We start from the raw sequence: 9,764 nt of genomic DNA on the forward strand, positions 1-9,764 counted from the left end.
CCAAACTGGCTGCACTATTTACTTATTTATTTATCTTTATTTTTTATTTTTTTTGAGACGGAGTCTCACTCTATCACCAGACTGGAGTGCAGTGGTATGATCTCGGCTCACTGCAACCTCCGCCTCCCGGGTTCAAGCAATTCTCCTGCCTCACCCTCTTGAGTAACTGGGACTACAGGTGTGTGCCACCACGCCCAGCTAATTTTTGTATTTTTAGTAGAGAGCAGATTTTACCATGTTTGCCAGGATGGTCTCGACCTCTTGACCTCATGATCCACCTGCCTCAGCCTCTCAAAGTGCTGGGATTACAGGCGTGAGCCACTGTACCTGGCCTGGCTGCACTGCTTATGAGGGTTCCAGTTTCTCCTATTCTCACCAACACTTGTTATTGTCTGTCTTTTTTATTTTAGCCATTCTAGCAGAGGTAAAGTAATATCTCATGTGTGGTTTTCATTTGTTTTTTGAGATGAGGTCTCACTCTGTTGCCCAGGCTGGAGTGTAGTGGCATGATCATGGCTCACTTCAGGGCCCACCACCCAGGTTCAAGTGGTTCTCTGCCTCAGCCTCCCAAGTAGCTGGAACTACAAAGATGCCATCACACCCAGCTAATTTTAAAATTATCTGTAGAGATGGGGTCTTGCTGTGTTGCCCGGGCTGATCTCAAACTCCTGGGCTCAAGTGATCCTCCCAGTTTGGCCTCCCAAAGTGCTGAGATTACAGGCATGAGCCACCATGCCTGGGACCTCATGTGGTTTTAATTTGCATTTCCTTAATGACTAATGACACTGAACATCTTTAAATGTGCTTATTAGCCATTTGTATATCTATTCTGGTCAAATGTTTTGCCCATGTTTTAATTGGGTTGTTTGTCTTCTTGTTGTATTGTAAGGATTCTTTACGTATTATGGGGGTATTATCAGATACATGATTTACAATTGTTTTCTCCCAGTCCAAGGCTAATCTTTTCCTTTTCTTAATGGTATCTGTTGAAAGACTTTTGAGGAAAAAAAGGACAAAATACAGCCATGCTTCAGAAAAGTAGGCAGGCAGCAGTACATGGGATGAATCAAAAGGGACAGAGAACTCTTTTTGAAAGTTGTAATAAAGGGAACAGGCACAGGCCAAGTTTTAAAAAATTCTCCGGGAATCAAAGGGTTATAAGCAGCTATTTATTGAAGCCTGTTTACAGTCCAGTTAACCAGTAAACCAGAATCAGTGAAACTACCCATCTAGGGAAGTGCAAAAAATCTTTCAAAAGGCTTTCCCGGATTAGAGAAGGAAAGGGAGAGAGGGAGGAGAGATGAGTGGCTATTCCAGAGCGACATAAAGAATTTCCAGCCTTGGACGGACAGTTCGGAACGTCTTCCAAGTTGGACTGGTGTTTACAAGCCGGAAGCTAGGCGGACCTTGGATTTCGGCGGGTGAAGAGGCTAGGTTGTTTAAGGAGGTGGGGCGCATTTCAGTGGCTCTCTTTGAAAAAGCCCAGCAAGATGTCAGACCTGCTCTCAGTCTTTCTCCACCTCCTCCTTCTCTTCAAGTTGGTTGCCCCGGTGACCTTCCGCCACCACCGCTATGATGATCTTGTGCGGACACTGTACAAGGTGCAAAACGAATGCCCCAGCATCACGCGGGTCTACAGCATTGGGCGCAGCGTGGAGGGGAGACACCTCTACGTGCTGGAGTTCAGCGACCACCCTGGAATCCACGAGCTCTGTAAGCCCTGAACAGCTCTTGAGGGTGTGTGGGGCAGAGCCCTTCCCTTGCAAATCCCGTAATTGGGGTGGTTTCTGGGGTGGTCCGTGGACGCCTCCACCTACAAGGTACTATCTTTCTCAGCCTGTGCTATTTCCCTCTTAGCCCTCAAACTGCCACTGCCTCTGGGGAGCTACAGTCCTCCTTCAGGCTTCAGCCTTTTCCTCCTTTTTGGGTTCTGTTTGCTCAAAACCTTAATGGTAAAAGATGAGTCTTCTTCCCTGCTCATGTCCCACCTCCCTTCCTTTCCCCCATTTCCTTTCTTTTCCCCTTGCTATTGTTCTGTCTTTCCCGATCCAATGGCTCAGGAGACACAGGCAGAAACAAAGAGCCCTTCCAGTTCTGCCAGGAAGCTTAGAAGGGTATAGGGAAATCTCTTCAGGGAGTGACAGTGTGGTATTCTAGACAGAGTTTGGGGACTGGGGTGTTAGTTTTATTTACTGGATTCTTTTTTTTTTTTTTTTTTTTTTTTTTTGACACAAGATCTGGCTCTGTTGCCCAGGCTGGAATTCAGTGACATGATCTCAGCTCACTGCAGCCTCAACCTCCTGGGCTCAGGTGATCTTTTTCCCTCAGCCTTCTAGGTAGCTGGGACCACAGGCATGCACCACCATGCCCGGCTAATTTTTGTATTTTTAGTAGAGGCAGGGTTTCATCATGTTACCCAGGCTAATCTCAAACTCCTGGGCTCAGGCGATCCACCCACCTGGGCCTCCCAGTATTGGGATTACAAGCGTAAGCCACCACACTTAGCCTGGATTCCTTTTTTTAGTTTGTTTCTACTACAAAAGCAATTCATGTTTGGATTAAAATTTAGAAATTAGATAAGGAAAAAAATAATAAAACTCACCCCAAATCCCACCACCATTAATGTACTGATGTATATCCTTCCAGACTTTTTTCTATGCATATTTAAACCCCCGACACAAATACATGTAATCATTTCTATAAAAATGAAATTGCATTGTAACTGCCCTTCTCATTTCACAATTTGTTATGGATAGCATCCATGTCTATAAGTGCAGATCTACACCGTTGTGGGTTTGACTGTGTAATAGCTCATTGCATGACTATATTTAACTGTCCGTATATTGATGGACATTTGTTTCTAATTTCTCACTTCTTTCCTTACAAATTCCTCCTCCAAACTGTCAACCTCAAATCTCCCTTTACCTCTCCACTTCCACATCCCGTCTGAGACCAGACTCCATCACAAGCTGCCTACATGATTGCGCTGAACCCCTAACTGGTCTCTAACTTCTTCTTCTTTTTTTTTTTTTTTTGAGACAGAGTCTCACTGTGTTGCCCAGGCTGGAATGCAGTGGCACGATCTCAGCTCACTGAAACCTCAGCCTCCCGGGTTCAAGCGATTCTCCTGCCTCAGCCTCCCAAGTAGCTGGGATTACAGGCATGTGCCACCACGCCTGGCTAATTTTTTAAATTTTTAGTAGAGACAGAGTTTCACCGTGTTGGCCAGGCTGGTGTCGAACTCCTGACCTCAAGTGATCCGCCCGCCTTGGCCTCTGAAAGTATTGAGATTACAGGCATGAGCCACCGCACTGACCAGGTCTCTAACTTCTAACTGCTATACTCTGAATCTTCCATTTGGTACACAGATGCCAGAAAAATTTTCCTAAATCCTGACATGATCCCACTTTCCTACTTTAAAAGCCTCACACCCCATGGACTGGCCATGGGATTCAGAATATTGAATGGAGGAGACTCAAAGAAGGCCATGGGGTTACCTGGGATAATTGCCTCGCTTTGAAACTGCACTTCCATAGCAAGCATCCTGCTGTCAGTCAGATCATATGTTCACTGTGGAAGCTTGTGAGTGTTCATGGACATCATGGGGTTAGCCCCCAACACTCCAAGCTCCCTTCTTGGTGCTTCTGTACTTTCTAGCTTTCAAGACCTTCCTTGAAGTTTTTTCACAGGACTCTAGCCCTCACTGTTCCCTCTTTTCTCTGAAGCGCTTTAACTGCTATTCACCCATTCATTCATTCCTTTCATTCATTCATTCCACAAATATTTACCAATCACCTACAATATGCAGGCACTTTTGTAGACTCTGGAAGTAAAACAGAGAATAAAATAAAGAACCTGCCCTCATGGGCCCAAATTCTAGTGGGGTAAGACTGGCAATAAATGGGTAACTGAGTAAATATGTATTACATCAGATGGAAATAAGTGCTGTAGAGAAAACTAAATCAGGAAAAAGAGATAAGGATGGCATGGGGTGGGAAAAAGAGATAAGAAGACAAGGAGGGGGGGGAGGCACTCAGGAGAGGCATCTTCACTGAGGTGGCTTTGAGCAGAGAGCTGAAGGATGGGTGTGATGGCACATGCCGTGATGATATTGGGGAGGAAAAGATGATGGGCAGAGGGAAGAGCAAAGGCAATGCTCTGGAGCATGCTTGGCACATGTGAGGAACAGTAAGGGGGCCAGTGGGGCTCCCGCCAAGTGAACGAGGGGAGAGCAAGAGAGGAGGTCACAGCCATGTGATGGGGACACCAGGCAACAGGAGATCACGCAGGGCATTATAAGCCCTGGTAAAGATCTGGGCTTTTACTTTGAGTCAAGTGAGAAGCCACTGGAGGGTTTTTTAAGCAGAAGAGGGAGACGATCTGACTTAAATTTTGTAAAGATCAACCAGAACAGGGGTCAGCAAACTACAGCCCAAGGGCCAGCCACCTGTTTTGGTAAATGAAGTTTTATGGGAACACAGTTACGCCCATTCACTTTTATCTTGTCCGTGGCTGCTTTTGCTGGAAGAGTTGAGTAGCTGTGACAGAGACAACACAGCCCACAAAGCCTAAAGGGTTTACTCTCTAGTCCTTTATAAAAAAGTTTTGCCAACCCCTGACTCTGGAGAATAGACTTTAAAGGGGCTAGGCAGCTGCAGGGAGAGCAAGTGGGAGATTTATTGCAATGACCTAATATGGCCAATAGTACCAAGCTTGAAGGTGCAGGGACTTGAAACAAAATGGTAGCAGTAATTGTTATGAGAAGTGGTTGTATTCCAGATATATTGAAAGTAGAGGCCAGCTGTGGTGGCTTATGCCTGTAATCCCATTACTTTGGGAGGACTGCCTGAGGCCAAAAGTTTCAGACCAGTCTGGGCAACATAGTGAGACCTTGTCTCTATAATAAATTTTTTTAGAAAATTAGCCTAGTGTGGTGGTGTGCACTTGGGGTCCCAGCTACTCAGGAGGCTGAGGCGGGAGGATGGCTTGAACCGAGGAATTCGAGAGGCTGTCCTGAGCTATGATTGTACCACTGCACTCCAGCATGAATGACTGAGCAAGACCCTGTCTCTAAATAAAAAAAAAAAAAAAGAAAGAAAGAAAAAGGAAAAAGAAAATAAAAGAAAAAGGACAGCCAAAAGAATCTGATATTAAGCATCTACTAAGTGCATGGCACTGTCCAAAGTTCTATAGGGCAGTGGTTCCCAGACTTACAGATTTCATAAAGTTTAAAAAAGGTGTTTTTTCTTTTTTAAATAAATAAGAGACTGGAGGGAACTAAAACATATCTTCCAAATTTTATTTTACTGAATAAGGATGTGAAGAAAACTACCTGTCATCTTCTATATCCATCCTTTTCTAACAGAAAAGACATTTTAACACCAAGAAAAGTAAGAAAGACATAATCTACGATTAAAAAAAATACACTAAGATTAAAGAATACCCACTATGGAAAATCCATCACATGATCCTTATGGATTATAAGCGTTCCTTTGAGAAAAACTGCTGTAGGTATACTAAGATAAATAATAATGAATGGTGTCACAAGTTAAAAATTATGTACACTGCTAAGGCCAGGTCCAGTCAAGGAAATAGAACATGTACAAAAACAGGTAAAACCTGCTGGGTGCAATAACTCACACCTGTAATCTCAGCACTTTGGGAGGCCAAGGTGGGTAGATCACCTGAGGTCAGGAGTTTGAGACTAGCCTGGCCAACACAGTGAAACCCCGTCTCTACTAAAAATATAAAAATTAGCCACGTGTGGTGGCAGGCACCTGTAGACCCAGCTAATTGGGAGGCTGAGGCAGGAGAATTGCTTGAACCCAGGAGGTGGAGGTTGCAGTGAGCTGGGATTGTGCACTTCAGACTGGGTGACAGAAAGAGACTCCGTCTAAAAAAAAAAAAAGAAAAAAGAAAAAAGAAAAGACAAGAAAAGAAAAAAAGAAAAAGGTAAAACCAGGGAAATCAACAGAGAGCTCTCTCTCATCAAGGAGAACTCAGGATGACTCAGGATGGCTTCACAGAATATCACGTGAACTGGGCCTAGAAGGGTGATGAGAAGGATTTGGAAATGAGAAGATGAAGAGGTGCAGGACCAGAAAAGTCCTGGAGGCAGGAAAGTGTTGAGTGGAAGAGAAATCATTTGGCAAGAGCTTTTCTCCTACCTCTTGAAAGAGGGCAAGAATGATTTTCTTTAGGTGATGCCAGAAACTTTCAGATCCTCAATTCTTACCTCAAGTTGAACAGTTAACATGGCCCAAGAGAAGACTAAGGCATGAGACATAGCAGGTGCCTCCCTATTCTGTGCCTCCAGACTTGGCCTGCTTGGATTTGAAGGAGTGATTTTAGTTTTCCCATATTGCAGTGGGGAGAATGGAGAAAAAGCTCAGTCCTGCCCACAGTCCTATTCTTTGTGGTAGGTGGGGTGGGAGGGAGTGGGGAAAACCCCTGCCAGCCCACTGAATCTTAGAGCCATCTCTGCGAAGCTGGTCATCTCTGCTCACCTGCTGTGTTCTTGTTCAGATGGAGTAAGAAACTTTTCAAGTGCCAAGAAAATTAAGTTTTCAACTGGGATCATTAGCAGCTGTTATGCTAAAACCTAGAGTACTTCATGAGAGCAGGTTCTGGGGAAACATCCTTATCCTGAAAGGTTTGTCTCTAAGAAGCAGCATGCTACTGTAAATGGCACTGTAAGTGCCACGTGGGCTTGGGCCTCCATAGAGCCATTAGCTAGACAACTTCAGACAAGTTACTTAATCTCTCCCATCCTTATTACCCTCACCCTGGGGCTATTAATGCCCACTTTACAGGTTTTCTGTGAATTTTAGCAGTATCGAACATAACTGTCTAGTACACTATGGGGGTTCAATAAATGGCACTCATTATTATCCCTGGCATGAATTTTTGTAGTTTTCATAACTAATTGGTTAGGAAGGGGCTCAGGGATTATTGCAAAAGACCCAATGAAAGCATGAGATTTTCTTTCATTCATTACTGAAAAAGAGAAAAAAGGTCTTCGTGCAAGGTTAGGCGTCAATGGCACTTCCAAGCTTCCCCCATCTTTTCTCTTCCTTGCATTGCCTCCTTGCAGTGGAACCGGAGGTCAAGTACGTGGGGAACATGCATGGCAACGAAGCGCTGGGCCGTGAGCTGATGCTGCAGCTGTCAGAGTTTCTGTGCGAGGAGTTCCGGAACAGGAACCAGCGCATTGTCCGGCTCATCCAGGACACGCGCATTCACATCCTGCCATCCATGAACCCCGACGGCTACGAGGTGGCTGCTGCTCAGGTACGAGGTCCAAGGGAGATGCTGGGGAGAGATCAAGGCCTTCTTAGGAAATAAAGGCCAGTGGACAAGATTCCCTCTCTGTCCCACTGTAAATGTCATAAATGTTAAAAGTAAAAGATTAAATAGTCTAGAGAAAAAATCCATCAGAAATATAAGGATGAAGAGACGGGTTCAGTCCTACAGCACCTCAGGCAATAAACGTGGGCTCTCTCTGAGCCTGCATTCCCTCAACACCTTTCCAGATGACCTCAGGGTTTTATTGTGAGGATTAATGTGGCAATATCTGTGACAACACTTTGTAACCTGGAAAATACACAACAGATGTGGAGGGATATTGCAAAACAAAGCTCCTTTCCTGAACTTTTAGCTTCAAACCCTAAATACCTTTCTTCCTTCCACACTACATTTCCATTTGCATTTGTGGAGAAAATATCAAGGACAACAGGCTTTCCACAGAATTGGGGGATAGGGGGCTATTCTAGATTCTTCATACTGTATTATATTTCCATAGAGCTGTTTCCTCTACTAGTATAGTGTTTAACCTATTGATTCTATATTTTAGAGTTATATTTGCAGTGGGCCCAATAAGAAAAAATGTCTAAGGACTTTTTTTTTTTTTTTTTTTTGGGATGGAGTCTTGCTTTGTTGCCCAGGCTGGAGTGCAGTGGTGAGATCTCGGCTCACTGCAACTTCTGCCTCCCAGGTTCAAGCAATTCTCCTGCCTCAGTCCTCGAGTAGCTGGGTCTATAGGCATGTGCCACCATGCCCAGCTAATTTTTTGTATTTTTAGTAGAGACGGGATTTCGCCAGGTTGTCAGGCTAGTCTCAAACTCCTGGTCTCAGGTGATCCACCTGCCTCAGCCTCCCAAAGTGCTGGGATTATAGGTATGAGCCACCATGCCTGGCAGGACTTTTTACTTTATTTTCTAACGTAAATTCAAAATGTCAGTGTGCCTAACATTTGTCTTATTATTAACATCTTAAGTGTTTCAGACCTATGTGCCTAACTTTAAATCAATGTGCCTGAATCAAGTGTTTCAGACCGATGTGCCTAACATTAAATCTTTTGTGGCCGTGCATCAGAATCACAGGTGAAGATTTTGAAATACAGATTCCCAGGTCCCATCCCAGACCTACTGAGTTAGTATTGTCAAGGGTGAGGCCAACCATCCATCTGCTTTACGCAATGGAGATGTTCCTTTAAAAGCTGTGTTTAAAAGGCAGGGTTTTTGGCCGGGCGCGGTGGTTCACGCCTGTAATCCCAGCACTTTGGGAGGAGGCCGAGGTGGGCAGATCACCTGAGGTTGGGAGTTCAAGATCAGCCTGACCAACATGGAGCAACCCTGTCTCTACTAAAAATACAAAAAATTAGCTGGGCCTGGTGGCACATGCCTGTAATTCCACCTACTCAGGAGGCTGAGGCAGGAGAATCGCTTGAACCCAGGAGGCAGAGGTTGTGGTGAGCCAAGATTGTGCCATTGCACTCCAGCCTGGGCAACAAGAGCGAAACTCTGTCTCAAAAAATTTAAAATTAAAATTAAAATTAAAATTAAATTAAATTAAAAAGGCGGGATTTTCTTGGGGGGAGAGTATGTTAAAGCATATTTGAAACTGACTTGAGGATAGGACCGGGGGGGGTAAGTAGAGACAGAGAGAGCGATAGAGCCAGGATGTTGAACCAAACACAAACTTGACTCTTGCAGTCTCACCACTTCCTGTTGAAATTACTTAACAGATGAAGAAAGATAACTTTCTTTCACCACTGGAAATTAGGGGGGTGCCCACTACTCTTCCTCAAGACCTGAGTTCCCAAAGAGCAGGAAAATTGGAAAGAGGTGTGGGAGGGAATTCCAGCCTAGCTGATTTCCTTCTATTAGCCCTTTCCTGTGTTGCACTGGGGAGAGTGGAGAACCAGCTCAGTCCTGCTCACATCCATTGCAGTAGGTGGGGTGGGAGGGAGTGGGGAAAACCCCTGCCAGTCCACTGAATCTTAGAGCCATTTCTGGGAAGATGGTTAACTCTGCTCACCTGCTGTGTTCTTGTTCAGAGGGACCAGATCTTGAACCTGAACCCGAGAGGACCCATCAGGTTCTCAGACTCTCAGAGATATCTGCCATACCCAGAGGCAAGCTGTCTGCGTGGTTACACAGAGAAGAACTTCCTGGCCACCAGACTTTAAAGCCATGTGTAGGTGGCCAGAATAATGCCCCCCACCAAAGATGTTCACGTCCTAATCCTCAGAACCTATGAACATGTTATGTTACTGGGCAAGGAGGAATTAAGGTTGCAGATGGAACTAAGGTTGCTAATTAGTTGACCTTAAAATAACCTGGAGTATTGTGGGGGGATGGGGCCCAGTGTAATCAATGACAAGGGTCCTTTAAATGTAGAAGAGGGAGACCAAGGTCACAGTCAGAGAGAGATCTGAAGATGTTATGCAGCTGGCTTTAAAGATGGAAGATCCTTGGCCAGGC

General features: G+C 44.8%; 1 protein-coding gene across 1 annotated transcript in view; it reads left to right on the forward strand.

Moving 5' to 3' along the window:
* The first annotated feature begins 1,214 nt into the window (after positions 1-1,214).
* CPN1 (carboxypeptidase N, polypeptide 1) overlaps positions 1,215-9,764 on the forward strand; it is a 47,101-nt gene continuing 38,551 nt past the window's right edge. The window contains exons 1-2 of the mRNA XM_011935559.1: positions 1,215-1,713; positions 7,094-7,290. Coding sequence (XP_011790949.1) covers positions 1,491-1,713; positions 7,094-7,290 — 420 coding nt within the window. The 5' untranslated portion in view covers positions 1,215-1,490. The remainder of the gene's footprint in view (positions 1,714-7,093; positions 7,291-9,764) is intronic.

This window comes from Colobus angolensis, unplaced genomic scaffold (genome assembly GCF_000951035.1).
Source record: "Colobus angolensis palliatus isolate OR3802 unplaced genomic scaffold, Cang.pa_1.0 Scaffold144, whole genome shotgun sequence".
NCBI lineage: Eukaryota > Metazoa > Chordata > Mammalia > Primates > Cercopithecidae > Colobus > Colobus angolensis.